Source organism: Rhinoderma darwinii, chromosome 11, assembly GCF_050947455.1.
Source record: "Rhinoderma darwinii isolate aRhiDar2 chromosome 11, aRhiDar2.hap1, whole genome shotgun sequence".
Taxonomy (NCBI): domain Eukaryota; kingdom Metazoa; phylum Chordata; class Amphibia; order Anura; family Rhinodermatidae; genus Rhinoderma; species Rhinoderma darwinii.
Window position 1 is genome coordinate 70,301,061 of NC_134697.1, and position 25,763 is coordinate 70,326,823.

Sequence of the window (25,763 nt, forward strand, 5' to 3'; positions counted from 1 at the left end):
GTAGGGTAACAAATGTATGACATATTCAGATTATGTCCAAGGGATGATCTGCTCAATGTTTTATTTTATGTAGTATATTTGGGGGTGATCAGTAAGCCTCTTGTGAAAATGTAACGTTTCCTGTCAGGGAGTCATGTTAGGTCTGACACGTGGGCCGGTTTTAATCTGTAAATTGCACTAGGCAGGCCTACTGGGACTCCCAATAATGTGTTTTGATGAGATCTTCCTTCTGAATTCACCCTGAAACCTTAGGATAGACCGAGCAATTATCAATTAGCTCATCAAAGCTGGCTCTCTGCCGGCAGAACATTCAGCAACAGTGTTCTGCTAAAAGTAAGAAGCACACTGTCCCCCTTCTTAAATTGTTTAGGCTACCAACAGGTCCTATTTTGAGTTAGAAGATTTAAAAAAAAAATCTTTACATAAAAATTCATTAGTAATCTTACTGTGGATAAACATTTAAATTAATGCTTCATAATTTTGAAAACGAAACAATATTTTGAACATGCTTGATTTCTTGAACATACTTACTTGGATATTTAAAACGTGTACTGTTCTCAGGAGTATTACTAGGATCCAAATAGACAGAGAGTCATACTCTGAGGCTGGCTCTAGACAAGGACTTTGGCCAAATCTTTATGGGGCAGCCAGTTTCTGGTGACCTCATGGCTCATATGATGCAACGGAGTCACATAATTAGGGATTAAGTTCACATGGAACTGTATTAGTCAACTAGCTCCAGGCAGATTGTACATGTGTCTTAGGTGTGCTTCTAGAGAACGCAAGGTGTACAATGTCACTCATTATTGAACCCCCTCACCTTTTGATGGTATGCGCTCCAGTCTTCCTTTAGTTTAGGGCTACAGCAAGACTTTTTGTACCATGACTTTCCAAATATCCAAGTTATGCATGCTACTCTATAATTTTTCTCCTGAGTGAAGCTGTAGCTCGATGCTATAAATAGGAAAGTTGTCCTACAAAAAGTCTACACGTATGCCTAGTTAATGGACAACTGGAGAAGTTACCCATCAAGTAGAGAGGTTTAAATATCCTGCGAGAAAAGGAACCCTGTTTTGCTTTGTATTTTCAGGAATTTGTGTTGCTTTTGTTTCAGGGGGTTTCGTATATGGAAGTACCCTTTCATAATCAAACTTACATTCACTTTCAGTAATTGCATGCCATGAAGCTTATTAAAATGACCCATGAATTTTACCATATACATTATCATCGGTGTTACAAATGCTAATCAAGAGTAGGTGTAGTTTGGAGACTTGTCCAAAAGAAACACTAAACCAAAAAGTGAATGATAAAACAGTCTGCCAGTCTGCAGAATTTTCTGCATCTTTTTGAAATAAACAGTTTTGTAGAAATCCTGCAGAGAACACAAGTTAATTTTCTCCTGATCCCTTCCATTTTATTCTGACAGATAACTGAAATGGCGGTGCTTGGTCAAGGGTTGGACCTTATTCCAGATTTCCTATTGCAGACAAAGTAGTGGAGAAGGCTCCTTCTGCAGTCAGTTGTCTTACAGCCCAACATAGCAATGTAATGAGATTAGTAAAAATGGCTAATACATTTCCAAAAAGTTTGGGATTTGACAAATTCTGAAAGTTTTGAGGTTTGCGGCGCACAAATTTCTGTGAAATGGCAAGCGCTTGTTGCCATTTTACAGTTTGGAAAAATGATCACATGACCTGGGGATGGGCTTCCTTATAATATCTTGCCGATAGCCTTCTTAGAATGCACTGCTGTTATCCCTCCCTCTACCCATACAGTATATGCTGCCGTCACTTTCACATTGCTAATGCTGGCTTGGAGTTAAAGAGCTTTAAAGGGGTTAGACATAGTCATAGATAACATCAAAGAGTCAGACATGAGTTTTGAGATCAATCAGGGCACTTGCGATTCACGTATAATTTATTTGGATCGAATCAGACCTGAAACGAATTTCAGGAAATTCGCTCAGCTTACTGATGAACTCAAATTGACGAAATGATCATATTTCTTAAAGTTTTTATTTCAATTTGAGACAAAATAATATGAAAAGAGAGGAGAATAATAAGGGGATTATTTAATTGCAGGTAATTGCTTGGATTTTGTTAATTTGTTTATATATTTTCCAAATGTTTTTTATCAAAAGTCTTCAGAAAACCATAACCAGATAAAATAATTCAACCAATTCTCTCACAAAGCAACAAAATTAAAAATAATAAAAATCTTCAACTTATATGTTGCATGCTGGAGCTTAGGGGCCGGATTGCATTACAATTACAGAGACCAGGGAAAGATATTAGACATTTTCATAGGGCAGTCGTAAATCTGGTAATCATTTAATTATGTATTGCAACTCCCCCTAGCTCATTGGTGTAGTGGAATACTTTATGATAGAAAATAATTAGAAAGCAAAATCTGGATGTGTGCTGTTTATATAGATTTGTATGTTTTATTACTTTTACATAGTAAAAACACTTTTCTTTTCAAAATGATTTGTTTTTGTGTCTCCATATTTCGAGAGCCATGACTTTTTTATTTTTCTGCCGATGCAGTTGTAGGGGGCATTTATTTTGAGGGACGACTTGTAGTTTTATTGGTACAATTTTGGAGTGGATGCGACTTTTTGATCACTTTTTAGCACATTTTTTTCAAGGCAGGATTCACAGAAAAGAGCAATTTTTTATTTTTTTTTATTTTTTTATGGAATTCACCGTGCGGGTTAAATAATGTAATAGCTTTATAGTTTGGGTCGTTACGGACGCGGCGATACCAAATATGTGTAACTTTTACTTTTTTCAGTTTTTTTTAATAATAAAGTATTTTGTAAGGGGAAAAGTAGGAATTAGACCTACCGGTAATAGTATTTCCAGGAATCCATCATGACAGCACCACAGGAGGTTGCCCTCTTGACCTCTATAGGGACAGGTAGACAGAGAGGTTAAAAGGCCCCTCCCACCACCCACTTGCCAGTCTTTTTTAATTGCTACACCAGGAGGGATGCAACCCTATTTTATTTTTAGGAATAATAAGGCCCCATGCACACGAACGTGCTTTTGCGGCCGCAATTCCCCCAAAAATCCACTGGAGAATTGCGGCCCCGTTCATTCCCATGGGGCAATACACACAACCATGGTTTTCACGGTCCGTGCATGGCCCGGGAGTCTGGACCGCAGACAGAACGGGCATGCCTTATTACGGCCGTGTTCTGTGGTCCAGGCTCATTGAAAATAATAGCCGTGGCCAAGGGATTTTCGGGCAGCTCGCGGCTGACACTCCGCTGCCGGCCGACCCGAAAATCACGGCCATGCACATGGCTACGGTCGTGTGCATGAGGCCTAACTGACATTTTTTTTGCACAAATCAGAATTTTAATAAAGGGAGGGAATGTAAGGGTGCTGTCATGATGAATTCCTGGAAATCCAATTACCGGTAGGTCTAATTCCTACTTTCCAGTACATCCCTCATGACAGCACCACAGGAGCAATAACTAATTATAATGCTCAGGGTGGAACTACAGATTGGAGGATATTTCATCCAAAACTTAAATCCGTGTCTGACAAGCCATCTAGCCTATAATGTCTGCAAAACGTATGATTGCTCGACCAAGTAGCAGCTCTGCAGATTTGGTCCATAAAGGCTTCTTTTCTTTCTGCCCAGGATGCCGAAGCTGCTCATTGAATGGGCTTTCACGCCTTGGGGGGCACATAGTCCTCGGGACTGTTATAAGCTTCTTACATGGTAGTTTTTACCCATCTCACTAGAGAGCTTTTTGAGGCTTTCTTTCCCCTATTCTTTCCATTGTATAAGACAAATAGATTTTTATCCTGTCTCCAAGAAGAGGTTCCATCCAGATAACGAAGTATTGTACGCCTGACATCCAAGCAATGGAACTTTTCTTCTTGTTGGTCTTTTGGATCTGGACAAAAGGAAGGTAGAATTATTTCTTGGTCTCTATGGAAGACAGTACGAACATTTGGAATAATCTTGTTTTCTTGAATTTTTAGGTAGGGTTCTATGACTGAAAGAGATTGGATTTCTCCAATCCTTCTCGCTGATGTAATAGCGATTAAAAATGCAGATTTCAGCGTTAAAATTTTTATATCATTTGAGTCGAGAAGCTTAAAGGGAGGATCACAAAGAGCCGGTAGAACTACATTTAAATCCCAGGCAGGTACCGATTTCTTTAGGGATGGTTTTAATTTAGAAATTTCTTGTGTGAATCTTCTGATCCATCTATGTTCAGCTAAAGGAGTATTGAAAAAAATTGCCTAGAGCTGACATTTCTACCAAAAAGGAACAAGGGCTAAGTTTTGAATCCTGATGGTAAAAAAATCTAGGATCTTTGCATTGTAGGAGAAAAGGGGTCTGGACCTGGATCTCCATACCAGGAACAGAATTTATTCCAATTTTTTTTCTAGATTTTTAAGGTATCTTCTTTATGGTTTAATAAGATTGTTGAAATTACCTAGTCTGACAGACCATGGTTCCTCAGGATCTGCCTTTCAGGATCCATGCTGACAGCTTGAGTCTCTACTCCTTGAAAAAAATAACGGACCTTGGGAGAGAAGGTTATTTTTGACTGGGAGCAAGATAGGGTCTTCCAATGTCAGGTACTTTAGGATTGGAAACCAGCTTCTCTTTGGCCAATAAGGAAGAATGATGATGACAACTTTTGTCAAATCTTCCTGGTTTTTCCTTAACACCACTGGGATTATAGGAAAGGCATAGGCCAGATTCATGTTCCAGGGTTGGGACAATGCATCTACTCCCAATGGGTTCTCTCTGAGATTTAGGGAGAAGAATACATCTACTTGGGAGTTTTTTCTTGTGGCAAATAGATCCACCTGGGGATAACCACATTTCTGGCTTAGGGACTGGAAAACTTCCTTGTTCAGGGACCATTCTCCTGGATCTATTTTCTTCCGGCTTAGGAAGTCGGACGGTTTTCTGAGCCATTTAAGTGGACTGCGGAAACTGACAGAACATTTTCTTCTGCGCAACTAAAGATTTGAGCAGAGTGGGCTTGAAGATGAGCGTTTCTTGTTCCCCCCTGATGGCAGAGAAAGGATACTGCAGTTGTGTTGTCTGATAAGACTCTTACATGCATGCCTTTTATTATGTGCATAGCTTTTATGAATGTTTCCCATACGGCTTTTAGTTCTCTGAAGTTTGAGGACATAATTTTTGTCTGAGTAGCCCATGTGCCCTGAAAATGTTTGTCTTGGACCACGGAACCCCAGCCTTGTTTGCTGGCATCTGTGGTCATTACCACATAAGGAGAAGTTCTCCATTGGACCCCTTTGTTTATGTTGCTTAGGCAGAGCCACCAGTGGAGAGATTACTTCACTGTCTCGGGAAGCTGAATATCTGAATTCAAGGAATATTGATTTTGATTCCACTGGAATAGAATTAAATTCTGTAAGGGTCGAGTGGAATTGACGTCTCTTGAAGTGTTCATCATTAAATGAGCCTCAAGTTGGCTCAACCAAATAAACATCGATCTTGCGACAGACATAGCAGCGATATTTGTAGAAATTAAAGCGGATGAATATTCCCAGGCTCTTTTCAGAAACTATCTGCTTTTCGGTCCATAGGATACTTTAACTGAGAGGAGTCTTCAAAGGGGATTGCGTTTTTTTTTTAACAACTCTATCCACCGGGATGTCAACATTTGGGACCTCATCCCAAGGTTTTGTGTCTTCAGGATCAAAAAGAAGTCTGTTCTTGAATTCTCTTCAAATAAAGAGTCTTTTTTCAGAATCCTCCCATTCCATGGAATGGACTGTATGCAAGACGTCATCAGACCTAAGATCTGCTTTCCTTCTTTTATGGAGCAGGTGTATTTTGCCCAAATGTCCTCACTTCAGTCTGTAGATTAATTTGTTTCTCCCTTGGAAGGAGGGAATGTTGGAGGGAGGAGTCTAACATTACTCCCAGGAATACCTTCTGTTTTTGCGGAGGAGGACTTGATTTTTCAAAGATTATTATCCATCCCAATTTCTGTAGTAGGGTAAGAACCTGTAACCGATGGTTGTTTAATATAGACGGAGTATCTGCTATCAGAAGGAAGTCGCCTAGGTATGGGATGTCTTGACTCCTCAAAAAGTCCATAATCTCTGCCATAATCTTTGTAAATTCTCTGGGGGCAGAGGAAATGCCAAAGGAGAGACAAACAAATTGGAAGTGAAGAACGGAAGGACCACCTTAAATCGCAAATCTGAGGAATCTTTGGTAGGCTGAGTGGATAGGTACATGATAGTAAACATCTTTTAAATCTATGGTACACATTGATGCTTCCTTCTTTATCAGTGGGGTAGGCGATCTGATAGACTCTATCTTGAACCTGCGATATTTCACCCATTTGTTCAACATTTTCAGTTTGATGATAGTCCTGTAAGAACCATTTGGTTTTTTGACCAAGAAGATTTTTGAGTAGTGGCCCTTGAATGTTTCGTTGTGGGGTACCGGAGCAATCTCATTTAGTTGTAGAAGTTTCTGGACGTCCAAGATGAGTAATTGATGGAGATTTCTTGATTGGTATGTGGTTAATAGAAATTTCTCCAGTGGAAGGGAGGAGAACTCTATCTTGTATCCCTCTTTGATCATTTGTAGAAGCCACGGGTTCTGGGTATCTTTGGTCCACTCGGTATAAAAGTGTAGGAGTCTTCCCCCCACAATTCCGGCGTCATTGCTTTGAGGGCTGAAATGAGTTGTTGGGATTGAGGAGATATCCCCAACCTCTTCCACCCTTGGGGTAACTCCAGCGGCCCGACTTCCCTTTACCTCTGTAGTTCGGAATAGTGGCTTCACTTTGTTGGCGAATCTTACAAAACTGAGAAGTCTTTTTGGGTTTTTCTTCTGGAAACCACTTCTTTCTATCTGTTGCGCTTTTTAACATGTTATCTAGGAGAGGCCCAAACATTAAAGACCCTGTAAAGGGGATTGAGCAAAGCTTGTTTATAGATTTCGTATCTCCTGACCCTATCTTGAGCCATAATGTTCTTCTAGCCACGTTTGATAGAGCCCCATTCCTGTCAGCAAATCTGGCCGATTCGGCTGATGCGTCCACCATAAACCCTGTTGCCATTTTTAGTAGGGTAGAGATTCCAATATTTCTTCTCTTGAAGTTTTCATCATTAAATGAGCCTCGAGTTGGCTCAACCAAATAAACATCGATCTTGCGACAGATGTAGCAGCAATATTTGTAGAATTTAAAGCGGATGAAGATTCCCAGGCTCTTTTCAGCAGACCATCTGCTTTTCGGTCCATAGGATCCTTTAACTGAGAGGAATCTTCAAAGGGGATTGTGTTTTGTTTTTTTAGCAACTCTAGCCACCGGGACGTCAACCTTTAGGACCTCATCCCAAGGTTTTGTGTCTTCAGGATCAAAAAGAAGTCTGTTCTTGAATTCTCTTCAAATGAAGTGTAAAGGATCTGCCAGGCACAGCTTCGGGGTTAACTCCCAGAACTAATCAGTCAGCACCTGAGAATACATCCCTGAGACTGACTCCTGCTTCCACCATTCAGGCTGGCAGGCTTAGGAGTGGGAGAGCCTATCGTAACCTGGCCAGACTCAGCTAGCTCCCGCCCTCGGTCTATTTAAGCCTGCACTTCCTGTCCCTCGGTGCTTGTTATTGCTTGTGTTTCTTTCCTTGTGGTTTCCTGGCCAAGCTATAGCTCCTGCTATTTTTGATCCTGCTCCATACAGACCCTGGCTTACCGACTACTCTTCTGCTTTTCGTTTTGTACCTCGCACACTCCTGGCTTGACTCGGCTCGTTCACCACTCTGGTTGCTCACGGTGTTGCCGTGGGCAACGGCCCCTTTTCCTTGCTTGTGTTCCTTTGTATGTTTGTCGTGTTTGTCGTGCACTTACTGAGCGCAGGGACCGCCGCCCAGTTGTACCCCGTCGCCTAGGGCGGGTCGTTGCAAGTAGGCAGGGACAGAGTGGCGGGTAGATTAGGGCTCACTTGTCCGTCTCCCTACCCCCTGCCATTACATGAAGAGTCTTTTTTCAGAATCCTCCCATTCCGCTGTAACCATTTTTATGAGGTTTTCGTTCACAGGAAAAACTTTTGTTTTCCTTTCTGTAAGGCCCCAGAACATTTCATCTTGGATGTTATGGGGTTGTTTTTTTTTCTGGAATATCCATTGTTTCTCTGATTGCTTGGATTAAGGTATCGCACATGTCAGAAGAAAGATAAAATTTATTTTCCTGTGTGGATGAGGTTGAAGGTAACACTTCCTCTCCTTCGTCCAACTCACCCTCTGATAAATAATAGCATTCTTGTTCAGAGTCAGAACCCTGAGATGGTGGGCACTATTTTTATTCTACTTCCATCCGTGGCCTTTTTGCACGGGAGTGTGACAGATTTTCTTGAGGAGGGGCAAGGGAGGCTACTGACCTTCACCTCCTCATGAATAATAGACCTTAGTTCAGACATAAACGTAGGTTGTTCTTCTTTCAGTAATTTTGTGATACAATCTTGACACAGCTGTTTCTCATGTGATTTAAGCAATTTTTTTTTCCACAAGTCGCACACTTTTTAACTTTCTTTTTAAGGTCTATTTTTCTTTGAGAGGATTCTTTATCATGACCGTGGGACATAGCTGAAATTCCTTTAGAACGAGGTGGTTCCATCGCCAATATCCTTCTCAAAGATATATGATATAAGCTGTATAAATCACGTTAGAGGTATTTTCTCTAACACATTCCTGTGCGGGTCCTTTTTTGTGTGGGTGATTTTTGAATTTCCCACCTTCCAAGATGGCCGCGGAACGGAAGTAGCCGTATGTCATGTGATGCGGCTACCCGTTGAGATGCGGCCACGTCATAGCCCGAGTGACGCGTTCCAGTGAAGTCACTTTTGGCGATGCGGCCGCTGCCGAGGTTACTTCCGGTGCTCCAAACATATGGAGCTCCCGGTCCCCACGTGAATCTCGCAGCATTCAGCTTCAATTCTTGGGAGTCCCGAACCTACATGTTACATGAATCCAGCCTAGGATTCATAAGGTAAGTGTTTTTGGTTCGGGGAGCTAAGGGACCTCTCATGAGAGAGGTGTTAGCCTAGGCACCTAGGGGGAATAGAAGGGAAAGTACACAGACTCTCCGATCTCGCCGCCTGCCCGAATTTTCAAGTAGGGATTTCTCTCTGCACCTGGCCTTGTAGGGACAGGAATAACACTGGCAAGTGGGTGGTGTGAGGGGCCTTTTAACCTCTCTGTCTTCCTGTCCCTATAGAGATCAAGAGGGCAACCTCCTGTGGTGCTATCATGAGGGATGTACTGGAAAAGTGTGTTTGTTTTAAAAAAAAAAAGTCACTTTGCTATCCTCCGATTGCATTTATAATACACTTTAATACTTTTGTATTGCAGTGTATTAGTGCCTATATATAACCTAGAAAAAAATAGATGCTCGCAAGACACAAGGAATAATGAAAATATAAAAATACTTTATTGAAATACATAATAAAGAAAATGGACAATAGATTAAAATGAGGAATCCATAAACCACAGTTAAAACAGGGACAAAAAGACTGTGTAACTACTGAATACATACAGAGTACAGGTTTGTATCCATAGCAAGCCTTCAGAAAAGTGCAAATGCAGCCCAAAAGAGGGCATGAAAGTAATGTGATGACCAAATGTAAATGCAGCGAAGTGCTATATAAACACAACAAGTTTATATGATAATATTAGTAAGCCATGTACATCGTTGACATAGGTTTAGGCAAATATGTGGTCAATAAAGACTGCAGGAAAAAACAGTTTTCTGCAGAGTTTAACACAACATATCAAACAGGATATATCATACCCATGGTAGATACGGCAGGGAACACAGCCAGAGTCCACCCCAACACGCGTTTCGGCGCAAATGCCTTTGTCTGGGGGTGGTGCTAAACAACAGATAAGTTCTATTTAAATGGAACTGGACCAATTACGTAACAAAGCGTCAGCTGAAAGAACTCTCTTAAAATTAATTGCCTTCACTGTATACTTACCGGCCGCTGTATCCTGGAGAGCGAAGTGACCACACCTCCGAAGTCGTCAGTCGCGAGGGGCCAAGACCGGAAACGTGTCACCGAGTCAGCAGACTCAGTCACGTGAATCCAGTAATCGGCACGTGTGACGAAGGAGGAGGCCGGTCACCACGCACCAATGACAGAGCGGCACAGTGAACAGAGAACAGAGACGCTGGATTAAGGGAAGTCAGATCCATCTCAAAACAGAGAGTGAATATTACATTTCTTTGATGGTCAGTGAATCACAGGAATATCAGGAATTAAAGCTGCATGATGCATGCACCCATTAAAAGGGAAGCATGCATCGCCAAACAGATAATAGAGACAGATTTATATGTTTATAAAAAACAAAAAACACTGTGTATGACTATACAAAATATAGAGATTAATATGTGAATTTAAATGATCAGTATGATCAGGAAGGTGCCAGTGTATGGTGTAAAATTAGATAGAATAAACATACACAATGAATAAATTAGCAAAAAAATCATTATGCTCGTAGTACACCATCATGCAGGACACTTAAATGGTATAATAAGATGTTGGTATCGCTACGTTAATGTGGTACATTGTATCAAAGTCCCTATTAGTACATACATGTATAAATCAACATACCTGTAGGGGACATAATGGTTGGTGTATTAGACACCTGGAAGCAGAGCACCGCGACGCGCGTTTCGCAACCTTCGTCATGTCCTCATGTCCTCTACAGGTATGTTGAGTTATACATGTATGTACTAATGGGGACTTTGATACAATGTACCACATTAATGTAGCGATACCAACATCTTATTATACCATTTAAGTGTCCTGCATGCTGGTGTACTACGAGCATAATGGATATCTAATTGCACTCTGAGCAATGTGTATAGTGCTATCTGTGAGGAATTGTTACTACTAGTGTTAGGGATCTGCCAGGTACTTCATCTAGCTATACTCCTGGGATTAATCAATCCACACCTGAGGCCAGACCTGTTCGACTGACACCATCTCCCACCAACCAGGGTGGCAGGCTCAGGAGTGGGAGAGCCTATCGCGGCCTGGTCTCTCGGAGTTAGCTCCGCCCCCTGCCCTTTATTACCTGCCCTGTGCTCTCCCTCAGTGCTTGTAATTCTTTTGGATTCCTGGCCCCACTGCTGCTTGCTCCAGCCTGCTTCTGCCGTGCTTCTGCCTTGCTGCAGTTCTGCTTGACCTGCTTTGCTTGCCCTGGCTTGCTCCTGTCTCCGTGCCCGCTCGGGTGTACTCACTTCGTCCTGGTCCTGACTGTTCGTTCGCCGCCCCGTTTCCTCGTGGCGTTCCGTGGCTACTGCCCCTTCCCTTGCGTGTTCCCTGTTTGTCTTCCAGTGCACTTAGCCAGCGTAGGGACCGCCGCCCAGTTGTACCTCGTCGCCTAGGGCGGGTCGTTGCAAGTAGGCAGGGACAGGGCGGTGGGTAGATTAGGGCTCACTTTCCCTTCACCTCCTTCCTGCCATTACTTAATTACAAGCCCTTACCTAGTCTACCCTTTCTACTACGCTGACGCTATAATGGACCCCCTTGAGACCCTGACCCAGCAGATGCAGGGCCTCTCCCTACAGGTCCAGGCCCTGGCCCAAAGGGTCAATCAGGGTGACGCTGCTTTAATAGTACCCCTCACCTCACCTCTAGAACCCGACCTCAAGTTACCTGACCGGTTTTCAGGGGACCGTAAGACGTTTCTCTCCTTCCGGGAGAGTTGCAGACTGTATTTCCGCCTAAAGCCCCACTCCTCAGGTTCCGAGAACCAGCGGGTGGGTATCATCATATCCCGACTCCAGGAAGGGCCCCAAGAGTGGGCCTTCTCCTTGGCTCCTGACGCCCCTGAACTTTCCTCTGTTGATCGTTTTTTCTCTGCCCTCGGACTCATTTACGACGAGACTGACAGGACTGCTTTAGCCGAGAGTCAGCTGGTGACCTTACGTCAGGGTAGGAGACCGGTTGAGGAGTACTGTTCTGATTTTAGGAAGTGGTGCGTAGCTTCTCAGTGGAACGATCCGGCCCTAAGGTGCCAGTTTAGGTTAGGATTATCTGACGCCCTGAAGGATCTGCTGGTTAGCTACCCCTCGCCTGACTCCCTTGACCAGGTTATGGCCCTAGCAGTACGACTTGACCGACGTCTCAGGGAACGTCAGCTAGAACGCTTCAGTGTGCTCCCCTCTGACTTTTCTGCGATTCCCCCCGAGGTCCCGTCTCCTCGCCCCTCCACGGAGGACTCGGAGGTACCTATGCAACTCGGGGCCTCCATGTCCCCTCGACAACGTAGGGAGTTTCGCAGAATGAATGGTCTCTGCTTCTACTGTGGGGACGACAAGCATCTACTGAACACCTGTCCCAGGCGCAAGAATAAGAAGCCGGAAAACTTCCGCGCCTAAGTGATCATCGGGGAGGTCACTTGGGCGCACAGGTATTTCCCGTTAATGTGAAACGCAATAAAATTTTGCTTCCCTTTCAGGTCTCGTTTGCTGGCCGGTCTGCCATGGGCAGTGCTTTCGTGGATTCTGGCTCATCTGCTAATATCATGTCTGTGGAATTTGCTATGTCTCTAAAGATGCCTTGTATTGATTTACCTTATCCTATCCCTGTAGTAGGAATCGACTCAACCCCCCTTGCTAATGGTTATTTTACTCAGCATACTCCTGTTTTTGAACTCCTGGTTGGCTCCATGCATTTGGAGCAGTGCTCTGTACTGGTGATGCAGGGATTATCGTCTGATCTGGTTTTAGGCCTTCCCTGGTTGCAGTTGCATAATCCCACATTTGATTGGAATACTGGGGATCTCACCAAATGGGGTAATGAATGTCTTATGTCATGTTTTTCCGTTAACTCTATTTCTCCCCGGGAGGAGGTAAACACGCTTCCTGAGTTTGTTCAGGACTTCGCCGATGTGTTTTCTAAGGAGGCCTCCGAGGTGTTGCCCCCCCATAGAGATTACGATTGCGCTATCGATTTGGTGCCTGGTGCCAAGCTTCCTAAGGGTAGGATATTTAATCTTTCATGTCCTGAACGTGAAGCGATGAGGGTATATATCCAAGAATGCCTGGCCAAGGGTTTCATTCGCCCCTCGACTTCTCCTGTAGGTGCTGGCTTCTTCTTCGTGGGGAAGAAGGATGGTGGTCTTAGGCCGTGCATTGATTATCGTAACCTGAATAAGGTCACCGTAAGGAACCAGTACCCACTTCCTTTGATTCCGGATCTTTTTAATCAGGTTCAGGGAGCCCAGTGGTTTTCTAAGTTCGATCTACGGGGGGCATATAACCTTATCCGCATCAAAGAGGGGGATGAGTGGAAAACTGCGTTCAACACACCCGAGGGTCATTTCGAATACCTGGTCATGCCCTTTGTGTTGTGTAATGCCCCTGCTGTCTTCCAGAATTTTATTAATGAAATCCTGAGAGAGTACCTGGGTAATTTTCTTGTTGTGTACCTTGATGACATACTGGTGTTTTCCAAGGACTGGTCCTCCCACGTGGAGCATGTCAGGAAGGTGCTCCAGGTCCTTCGGGAGAATAATCTGTTTGCTAAGACTGAAAAATGTGTCTTTGGGGTACAGGAGATACCATTTTTAGGGCAAATCCTCACTCCTCATGAATTCCGCATGGACCCTGCCAAGGTTCAAGCTGTGGCGGAATGGGTCCAACCTGCCTCCCTTAAGGCGTTACAGTGTTTTTTAGGGTTCGCCAACTATTACAGGAGATTTATTGCCAACTTCTCGGTCGTCGCTAAGCCTCTTACGGACCTCACCCGCAAGGGTGCCGATGTCCTCCATTGGCCCCCTGAGGCCGTCCAGGCCTTTGAGACTCTCAAGAAGTGCTTTATCTCGGCCCCCGTGCTGATTCAGCCCAACCAAGAGGAGCCATTTATTGTGGAGGTTGACGCTTCCGAGGTGGGAGTGGGGGCCGTCTTGTCCCAGGGTACCAGCTCCCTCACCCATCTCCGCCCCTGTGCTTACTTCTCTAGGAAGTTTTCGCCCACGGAGAGTAACTATGATATTGGCAACCGCGAACTTCTAGCCATTAAATGGGCTTTTGAGGAGTGGCGGCACTTCCTGGAGGGGGCCAGACACCAGGTAACGGTCCTTACGGATCACAAGAATCTGGTTTTCCTAGAATCGGCCCGGAGGCTTAATCCTAGACAAGCTCGGTGGGCACTATTCTTTACCAGATTTAATTTCTTGGTTACCTATAGGGCTGGGTCGAAGAATATTAAGGCTGACGCTCTGTCACGTAGTTTCATGGCCAATCCTCCTTCCGAGAAGGATCCCGCTTGTATTTTACCCCCTGGTATAATCGTCTCTGCCACGGATTCTGATTTAGCTTCTGATATCGCGGCTGATCAGGGTGCAGCTCCCGGGAACGTCCCTGGGGACAAACTGTTTGTTCCCCTGCAATACCGGCTGAGGGTACTCAGGGAAAACCATGACTCCGCTCTATCTGGTCATCCTGGCATCTTGGGCACCAAACACCTCATTACCAGAAACTATTGGTGGCCTGGGTTGCCTAAAGATGTTAGGGCTTACGTCGCCGCTTGTGAGGTTTGCGCTAGGTCCAAAACCCCTAGGTCCCGACCTGCGGGCCTACTACGTTCCTTGCCCATTCCCCAGAGACCTTGGACCCATATCTCCATGGATTTTATCACCGATTTGCCTCCATCTCAGGGCAAGTCGGTGGTGTGGGTGGTAGTCGACCGCTTCAGCAAGATGTGCCACTTTGTGCCCCTTAAGAAGCTACCTAACGCCAAAACGTTAGCTTCTTTGTTTGTGAAACACATCCTGCGTCTCCATGGGGCCCCAGTCAATATCGTTTCTGACAGAGGGGTACAATTTGTTTCCTTATTTTGGAGAGCTTTTTGTAAAAAGTTGGAGATTGATCTGTCCTTCTCCTCCGCCTTCCATCCCGAAACTAATGGCCAAACGGAAAGGACCAACCAATCCCTGGAACAATATTTAAGGTGTTTCATCTCTGACTGTCAATTCGATTGGGTCTCATTCCTTCCCCTTGCTGAATTTTCCCTGAATAACCGGGTCAGTAACTCGTCAGGGGTCTCCCCGTTTTTCTGTAATTTCGGGTTTAACCCAAGGTTCTCCTCCGTCTCCCCTGGTTGTTCCAATAATCCTGAGGTAGAGGAGGTTCATCGGGAACTGTGCACTGTCTGGGCCCAGGTTCAGAAGAACCTAGAGGCGTCCCAGAGCGCACAAAAGATTCAGGCGGATAGTAGACGTTCTGCTAACCCCCGGTTTGTCGTCGGGGATTTGGTCTGGTTGTCGTCCAGGAACTTGCGCCTTAAGGTCCCGTCCAGGAAGTTTGCTCCCCGATTCATTGGACCTTATAAGATCATTGAAGTCCTCAACCCTGTATCCTTCCGTCTGGAGCTCCCCCCATCCTTTCGCATACATGACGTCTTCCATGCCTCCCTCCTTAAACGCTGCTCCCCGTCCTGGTCCCTCTCGAGGATACCTCCTGTTCCCGTTCTCACCTCTGAGGGGGTGGAATTCGAGGTGGCCAAGATTATGGACAGTAGGATGGTCCAGGGCTCCCTCCAGTACCTGGTCCATTGGAAAGGATACGGGCCGGAGGAGAGGACTTGGGTACCTGCCCGTGATGTTCACGCTGGGGTATTGATCAGGAGGTTCCACCTCCTCTTCCCCACTAAACCGGGTCCCCTTAGTAAGGGTCCGGTGGCCCCTCATAAAAGGGGGAGTACTGTTAGGGATCTGCCAGGTACTTCATCTAGCTATACTCCTGGGATTAATCAATCCACACCTGAGGCCAGACCTGTTCGACTGACACCATCTCCCACCAACCAGGGTGGCAGGCTCAGGAGTGGGAGAGCCTATCGCGGCCTGGTCTCTCGGAGTTAGCTCCGCCCCCTGCCCTTTATTACCTGCCCTGTGCTCTCCCTCAGTGCTTGTAATTCTTTTGGATTCCTGGCCCCACTGCTGCTTGCTCCAGCCTGCTTCTGCCGTGCTTCTGCCTTGCTGCAGTTCTGCTTGACCTGCTTTGCTTGCCCTGGCTTGCTCCTGTCTCCGTGCCCGCTCGGGTGTACTCACTTCGTCCTGGTCCTGACTGTTCGTTCGCCGCCCCGTTTCCTCGTGGCGTTCCGTGGCTACTGCCCCTTCCCTTGCGTGTTCCCTGTTTGTCTTCCAGTGCACTTAGCCAGCGTAGGGACCGCCGCCCAGTTGTACCTCGTCGCCTAGGGCGGGTCGTTGCAAGTAGGCAGGGACAGGGCGGTGGGTAGATTAGGGCTCACTTTCCCTTCACCTCCTTCCTGCCATTACAACTAGCTATGGTTAATGACTAAATATGGTAGGACACCTGGTTGATTTTATTGTTTTATATGTCTGTAGTATATACTTGTAGGGGGGTTATTTTTGTTCAAATGTGTAATTAATAAAATAAATTCTATTTAATAAATCAAATCTGTGTGATATCAAGAAGTTTCTTTTTGGTTAAACCTTTCTTAAAGGAGTCCTCACAGCTGGCAGCTAATGAGACTCATAAGGCAGCCCAAACTCTGGACTGTCCTAAAGACGGAGTGGAACTTTTACTATTCTCTTCCACTTCAGCAACCCAGACCTTTTAAATATATAATTCTGGGCCCCAAATCCTGCCCCTTAATAGCTTCACTGCATATATGTATATATATATATATATATATATATATATATATATATATATATATAAAATATATATATATACAGCAGCACTCACTAAAAAGGCATTTAAAGGAACAGTGTCATCACAAATTATTTTTTTATATGTTAAAGATGTTAGTGCTTTATTAAAAACGTTTATATTCATTTGTGTGTTTGTGTTTTACTTTTTCTTATTTTTACACTTTTTCTTCCCTATGGGGGCTGCCATTTTTTTTCCATTTCTGTCTGTGTAGATTAACGACACATACAGACATGGAATACGGCAGCTACAGTCCCATAGGGACTGCGAACGGCTCCCGTCCCATTGACTTCCGTGTACGGCGTCTGTGTGGGAACTGCGCATGCGCCGCTCCCACACAGTCCAATTCGAAATTGGCGCCGTCCGGCGCCATTTTCCTGTGGACCGGAAGTCGCGGCCGGACAGTAATATTACTACTTCCGGTCGCGGCTTCCGGATTTGTGCACTTGTACCAGCGGCAGCAAACGGAGCGGACGGGCCGGAGGGAGCCGCGGCGGCAGGAGCAGGTAAGAGATTTCAATGTATGTTCGTGTTTGTGTGTGTTTACTACTGTATGTAAACCTACTACACTGTGTGTTAGCTCAAAAAATGGCGACACACAGTGTAGGAGGTTACACCGTTCAAACCCCTCGTTTATCCCGGCACTAGCCAGGATAAAGGAGGGGGGATGCTGAGAGCTCACTAGAGCAAGGGCTTTTAACCCAATGTTGCAATGCTGCAATTTTGGGAATAGCTCCATCTAGTGACCAAAAATGGGTAGTATTATAAATTTAGAATTAATTTATAATATTTCCTGACTCGTGAAAAAAAAAAAAAAATTTGAACAATGTTTAATCACCCACACACTAAATGTTTAATTTAAAAAAAAACAACATGTTTTTCTGGCAACACAATGCCTTTAAGGTCTGGGTGCCCAGCAAGTAGTCCCGATCCTACACGAAGCAGATCTTTCAGCACTCCAAATTTAAAGTATAAAACTGTGATTTATTCAGGCAACATCAAAAAATGTGCAACGTTCAATCCCACATTGGGATCTTTCTCAAGCATGATATATCTATATATAAAGTGACTGTCACACAGGACAGTTATTTTGAGGAATTAGGGCATATACTTTACTTGTTCACAGGACCAACAGACCAAGTGGTAGTCTGAAAAAAAAATGCTGTAGTTGTACACAGGTTATCTGTGCTTTGGAGTTTACATTTTCAACTGCACTTCAATTGGAAAAATAAAATTGACTTGTATATTATTTCTTCCCAGCTTCTCCTTGACTTTAATGGTGTTTGTCAACCATGGAGGAGGTGGATATTGGTTCTTCCAGCATGCTCCTTGGAATGGTAAGCAAAGAGTCCTGTAAAAGAAAATTGTCAAAACAGCCCCCACATCTTAAAAAAATACAAAAAACCTTTTAAGCAAATCTGCAATCTTCTTATTGATCCATAAGAGAAAATGAATAAATATGGACCACCATCTGCTTACTAGGTGGGGGTATTTAACAATGAACTCTGCCTTAACTTCATAAAAGCCACTTCGACATATCAGCAGGACTGTATTGATCTTAAAATAAGCTGCAGATTGTTAAATGTATTTTCTTGCTACACCAAGGGCCATTATTTTCTTGATCAAACATTTATTTATTTAACCTTTACAATGCCATGACACCATCATTGTGTCAGACTGCAATGTTTTTGGAACTGTTCTCTTTACATCACTTGATGTATAGTGCTGGGGTAACTGAAAGATTTACAAAACATTACCATCGAAGGTGATGGATTGAAAAAAATATACAACTTAATAATGTCTCCAAGCCATGAAATTATTTAACTACTTCCTGTTAAAGGACGTACAGGTACATCATAAGCACAAGATAATTCCGGCATTTTCACATACATGTGCGTTAATGTGATTGCGGGGACACAGTAGCTCTGCCCGTGGAAAGGCAGCTTTGATTGACAGCTGCCCTCCTGTACTAATGACTGAGATCAGAGAAATCTCTGCCATTTAGACTCTAGGCACAATGAGCCGTGTGGATTGCCTGTGCATTTTAAATTATGACAGCACATTATAATTTAAAAAAAAATTTTAAAAGTAAAAGTTCCCTAATGGCATTAAAAAAAATGTAAAAAATGATTAACAAAAAAAAAAACATAACTAAGAACAAAATAATAAAAACTTTTTTTCCCAAAAATAATATTACTATTAGTAAATTAAAAAATCCTAAACAGTGAAAACATTTATAAGGTGAACTGCAGAAAAAAATGCTATGAAAAACAATTGTAGAACTTTTTAATTCCGCCATGAAAAAAATCCACATTCATTTTACAACTTGTCCCAAAAGAAAGTTTTCAAACCGCTATGCAGTCTTAGAAATAAAAGTTATAGCTGATGGGAATGCATTGCTGCACAGATCACGTCATCATAGGAACGTAGCTAAGTTGTAAGGCTAGGTTCATATAGTGCTTTTTTTTTTTTTTTTTTTTAAAACAGTGCAGTAACCCCCAGTTCTGCCCCCCCCCCCAAAAAAAAAAGGAGTGCATCCTAAAGTGAGAGAAAGTGTAAAGAACAGATTTGCTTATCCCTGTGCATCCAGTCCTGGTTGTGGCTAATAAAACTACATCACAACTGCACTCTGTAAACAAGGCTTTAGTGTCTGTCAACAGATAGTTGGCTGATACTGGAAGCAAACAGCAGAAATATTGATCGCTCCGGCTATAAAGCAGTCTATAACTTGGAACTAGTGCAATATAGTTTAAAGGGGTTATGTGGGGACCGAAAAGTCTTAGCAGTGTAGTCACTGCAGTATGTGAGTTCACTCTCTAATATACATTCTGGTCCCCTGTCACGCCGATTCTGAGAGTTTTATAGATTTTTATAGTGCTGGAGGGGGACCGGAAGTTTAATTGCACAGTCTTCCTTGATGATGACACGAATTGTCATGTGACCGGACCCACTGTATTCTATGTAATTGATGCACTACTGCTACAATGAGTTAATGGAGTACAGCAGGGCCGGTCAAATGATGAAATGTCATGTCATCATCAAGGAAGACTGTGCAACTAGAATTCCGGTCCCCCTCCAGCGCTATAAAACTGTATTAAAAACTCATAATCAGCGCATCGGGGGACTAGAATGTATATTAAAGAGTGAACTCACATACTGCAGTGAGTACACTGCTAATACTTTTCGGCAGGGCAGGACTGGGACTTAAAATCAGCTCTGGCATCTTTAAGGACACAGGCCCACCGCAGGCCATATGCAGCCGCCAGTGTTGAGCGGAGTACATGGGACCACCCATGGCCACCTTAGGTTGGATGGCGCCCTGTGCGGTATTCTCTATTGCCGCCCCCTACACAAACTAAAAATTATCCACATATATAGACATACACATACTGGAACATATAAACTGTATATACATAAAGACATATTTAGACATACAGGCAAATATACATTCACACATTCTGGAATATATACATACAGGTAAATATATAGACATACAGACAAACACACACACACACACACACACACACACACACACACACACACACACCGGCAGATAAATACACAGACAGGAACATATACAAATACATAAAAGGCACATATATACAAGAACAAAGACACATTCACATACAGACCCAAATATACCCACACAGGCACATATATGTACAGTACAGATAATGTAGTAGATTTCACGTGCAGCCCTATGTAACACCACAGATAACACAGTAACAACGAAGTACAGATAATGTAGTAGTGCTACCTGAAGTCCTATGTAACACCGCTGAAAACACAGTGATAACTCTCTGAGTCCAGATAATGTCGTAGATGATAACTATACCAACAGACACATATAAACACACACAGAGGCATATATATATATATATATATATATATATATATACATATATATGGGACAGCAGGCTATATAATGGGCAGCAGGCTATAAAAGGGGCAGCAGGATGTATAGGGGCAGCAGGTTATATAAGGGGCAGCAGGGTATATAAGGGGCAGCAGGGTAAATAGGGGGCAGCAGGGTATATAGAGGCAGCAGGGCAGGACTGGGGGAAACGGCACTGTTTGTAAAAAAAAAAAACACCATATGAACCTAGCCTTACAACCAGTTCCTATAATGACGTGATCTGTGCAGCAATGCATTCCCATCAGTTATAACTTTTATTTCTAAGACTACATAGCTGTTTAAAAATTTTCCTTTGGGACAAGTTGCAAAATTAATGTGGATTTATTTTCACATAATGCAGTGAGTACACTGCTAATACTTTTCGGTCCCCACTTTTCGGTAACCCCTTTAAGAAGTATATTTACAAAGTTGTGTTCTTTACTATGCCGGTTATATATAAACTTGATCAAAATGATCTTGATCTTTCACTACATTTACAGCACATGATATTTACTTTCGTAGAAATCAAGAAATCCAATTTTTGCAGAATGTATTTTAACATTGGATTTATTTATTTCAGGTCTAACTGTTGCAGATTTAGTTATGCCATGGTAAGTACTTTACCTATCTAATAATACTGCAGACATCTAAAAAACGTCCTAAACCCCTACCCGCAAAAATATACATTCATACATTCCCTGTTGTACTGGGGCTGATGGTTGTATATTGGCAGCCTGTGGCTTAACAATAGTCCATATGGCTGTCCAGTAGTAAACCTGTTAAAGCCTACCTTAGTTATGCCCCAACAGATACCTTTGCATTTTATATTCACAGACGACTATGTACTTTCATATAGCCAATGAAGCAAAAAAAAAAAAAAAAGCAACTAAAAAAATATACTAGTCCTACTCAATGAATTAGAATATCATCAAAAAGTTAATTTATTTCAGTAATTCAATTCAAAAAGTGAAACTCACATATTATATAGATTCATTACACACACAGCGTCATCTATTTCCAGCATTTTTTACTTTTAATGTTGATGATTATGACTAAGAGTTAATGAAAACCCAAATTTTGTCTCTCAGAAAATTTGAATATTGGGTAAAAGTTGAAGATTGTAGACTCCTGGTGTCACACTCTAATCAACTAATCAACACAAAACACCTGCAAAGGTTTCCTAAGCCTTTAAATGGTCCAACAGTCTGGTTCAGTAGGCTACGCAATCATGGGCGAGAATGCTGACTTGACAGTTGTCCAGAAGACAGTCATTGACACCCTCCGCAAGGAGGGTAAGCCACAAAAGTACATTGCTAAAGAAGCTGGCGGTTCACAGAGTGCTGTATACAAGCATATTAATTGGAAGTTGTGAGGAAAGAAAAAGTGTGGTAGAAAAAGGTGCACAAGCAACAGGGATAACCCCAGCCTTGAAAGGATTGTCAAGAAAAGGCCATTCAAGAATCTGGTGGAGATTCACAATGAGTGGACTGCGGCTGGAGTCAGTGCTTCAAGAGCCACAGACGTATCCAGGACATGGGCTACAAGTGTCGTATTCCTTGAGACAACGGCAGAAGTGTCATACCTGGGCTAAGGAGAAAAAGGACTGGTCCGTTGCTCAGTGGTCCAAAGTCCTGTTTTCAGATGAAAGTAAGTTTTGCATTTCATTTGGAAATCCAGGTCCCAGAGTCTGGAGGAGAGTGGAGAGGCATCAATCCAAGTTGCTTGCGGTTCAGTGCGAAGTTTCCACAGTCAGTGATGGTTTGGGGAGCCATGTCATCTGCTGGTGTTGGTCCACTGGTGTTGGTCCAGAGTCAACGGAGCCGTCTACCAGGAAATTTTAGAGCACTTCATGCTTCCCTCTGCTGACAAGCTTTATGGAGATGCTGATTTCATTTTCCTGCAGCACTTGTCACCTGCCCACACTGCCAAAAGTACCAATACCAGGTTTAATAACCCCAGTATCACTGTGCTTGATTGGCCAGCAAACTTGCCTGACCCAAACCCCATAGAGAATCTATGGGGTATTGTCAACAGGAAGATGAGACACCAGACCCGACAATGCAGACGAGCTGAAGGCTGCTATCAAAGCAACCTGGGCTTCCATAACACCTCAGGAGTGCCACAGGCTGATCGCCTCCATTCCACGCCGCATTGAGAACACCTCAGAAGTGCCACAGGCTGATCGCCTCCATGCCACACCGCATTGATAACACCTCAGCAGTGCCACAGGCTGATCGCCTCCATGCCACGCCGCATTGAGAACACCTCAGCAGTGCCACAGGCTGATCGCCTCCATGCCACGCCGCATTGATAACACCTCAGCAGTGCCACAGGCTGATCGCATCCATGCCACGCCGCATTGATGCAGTAATTCATGCAAAAGGAGCCCCAACCAAGTATTGAGAGCAGATACTGTACATACTTTTCAGTAGGCCAACATTTCAGTATTAAAAATCATTTTTGAAATTGGGCTTATTTAATATTCTAATTTTCTGAGAGACTAAATTTTTCATTAACTGTTACCATAATTCTTAACATTAAAAGAAAAAAATGCTGTAAATAGATCACTCTGTGTGTAATGAATCTATATAACATATGACTTTTACTTTTTGAATTGAATTACTGACAAATTAACTTTTTGATGACATTCTAACTAATTGTGAAGGACTAGTATATATATTATTTTTTTTACAGTGTAAGGAAATTATTTCATTCAGATCTGGTGACCTTGGAGTACATTCCGTTCAATTTATGTATGTGAAACCAGTTTCAAACGATACAGGATTTGTGACCTGGCATTTTGTCTGGACACAAGTAACCAATAGGAGATAGGTCGGCTCTTTTTGTAAGATTCTTTTGGCAAACAAACAATGCTCTTTCTCAAAAAAGGGGCCAAGTGTGCATAATGAAAACATTCTTATTACCTTTAGTGTATGTTCGCATGAAAAACGGCTGAAAATTGGAAGCAGAACGCCTCCAAACATCTGCCCATTGATTTCAATGGGAAAAACTGCATTCTGTTCCGATGGGGCGTTTTTCAAAACGGCCGCGTAAAAAACAGCCACGGAAAAGAAGTGCATGTCATTTCTTTAGCCATTTTTGGAGCCGTTTTTCATAGGCTCTTTAGAAAAATAGCTCCAAAATCGGCTGTAAAAATTGCCCCTGAAAAACGGGAGTGGCTTAAAAAATGTCTGAAAATCAGTAGCTGTTTTCCCTTGAAAGCAGCTCCGTATTTTCAGACATTTTTTGTTAAGCGTGTGAACATACCCTAACAGCAGCATTAGACTCAACCTTGGACACAAAGGAGGATGGATCCATGGGTTCACGTGGTTTAGGGCTTGGAACAATAATTTAGTTGTGTGCATGAGCCCTTATGACAAATTTTGACCATACCATCTTATCTGCAAGATTTTTATCAGACCAGGTGATGTTTTTTTACAGTCTTCAATTATCATATTTTAGTATAAATGGGCCCACTGTGGCCTCAATTTTCTGTTCTTCTGTAATCTATGTGTGCAGCAATGCTCTTATGGTTAAGGGCCTGTTCACATCAGCGTTGGCTTTCCGTTGACGGGTTCCATCGGAAAATCAAACGGAAACCTTAGCTTCCGTTTGCATCACCATTGATGTCAATGGTGACGGAAACATTGCTAATGGTTTCCTTTTCTCACCGTTCCAGCAGATTGCGGGGTTCACCGACGGAAACCTCCAACGGAACCTCGGAACGGAAAGTGAACGCTCATGTGAACAGACCCTAATTTTGACTTATTAACAAAAGTATCAATTAGATTTCCACCTACTCCTTCAGTTTCATGAATCATTTATATCACTTTTAGATATGTATGTCCATTGAGGGGAAACTGCCTTCAGAGCAGAAGTCAGTCTCTGGTTGAGCACTGTTTATGAGCATTTGCTTGACCTATGGATATTATTAAATCTCTCGGGGACCAAGAAATCTGCTTTCAAATGGAGATGGGAAGGCTGCCAGTCATTTTTTGGGGGGAGACTAGCTAGGAAGAATGCCAAATAATGCATAGCTTTCATCTTCCACATTAATGACTGCTAGCAAATATGACACAAGAGATGAGTCCTTTCTGTATGATTGCGGTTATACAATAAACAGCATTAAGTCAATAATGTGATTGCTGTTGATTGAATGGGTCAGTCAAAAAATTATTACTCACTTTACAACCCATTAATGTCCAAGCAGACATTACAGGGACAGGCCTGCCACTTTACAAAGTTGCTTACTTCAATGTAATTTAGGGACATTTAACTTCTTCCGGTAGGACATGTATTTCTACTGTTGTATGTGTAGCCAACAAGTCATTTTGGTTTGCTTATTTATCTTGCATTACGTTGTTGCAATTGCGCAGTCAGACTTAGTTTTATTTTGCATTCTATACACTTTTGGCTGGATTTAGGTAGTCATAATCTTAGAATCCCTATTAAAGCCGCAATAACTGCACTTCCCAGGGTTTTACTGAACCGAACTTAGATCAAGATACCGTGATATGATCCTGTATATTTCTTGGTTTCCATGTAAATTATGGATGCAGTGAAATCTAGTTCGTTTGCTACATTGCAAGTTTTGCATAAATATTGTATGTTTAAAGAGTAAGTGTGCATGTACATTTCTACATTTAATATGTATATATTGCTATATAGGTTTGTCTTCATTATCGGCACGTCAGTGGCTCTAGCGTTTAGCTCCATGTTGAAGAGAGGCATTCATCGCTCAAAGCTGGTGTGTAAACTGACATGGAGAACATGTGTTCTTATGGCCATAGGAGTTCTCTTTCTTAACTATGGCCCAGCTGATGGTCCATGTAAGTAATAACTGGTAGCCTCATGAATCTACAACCTGGAAAAAAAATTATGCCACTCTTTACCATGTTAGAATGGTAAAAGGTTCTCTGTGTTGTCTTAAAGAAGCTCCTGACGCATTTGTTTTAGTAAATATTCCTCATAAAATAAAAATCTTCTAAAATTCCAAGCTATTCTTCCTGGAAATGTATGAATAAATTGACAACTGGTGTCACCATTCACTTGTTTTTCCCTACATAGTCTAACACTGGCAGCACTGATTGAACAGTGTCAGGCTAAGCCTGTGTTGGGACATGGCCAATTAACAAAGTGAATGGGAACACCCAGTTGTCAATAT

General features: G+C 42.9%; 1 protein-coding gene across 1 annotated transcript in view; it reads left to right on the top strand.

Moving 5' to 3' along the window:
* Positions 1 to 25,763, top strand: part of LOC142663931 (heparan-alpha-glucosaminide N-acetyltransferase-like) — a 422,230-nt gene that overhangs the window by 132,917 nt on the left and 263,550 nt on the right. The window contains exons 8-10 of the mRNA XM_075842774.1: positions 17,965 to 18,041; positions 21,180 to 21,210; positions 25,268 to 25,428. Of these exons, the coding sequence (XP_075698889.1) occupies positions 17,965 to 18,041; positions 21,180 to 21,210; positions 25,268 to 25,428 (269 nt within the window). The remainder of the gene's footprint in view (positions 1 to 17,964; positions 18,042 to 21,179; positions 21,211 to 25,267; positions 25,429 to 25,763) is intronic.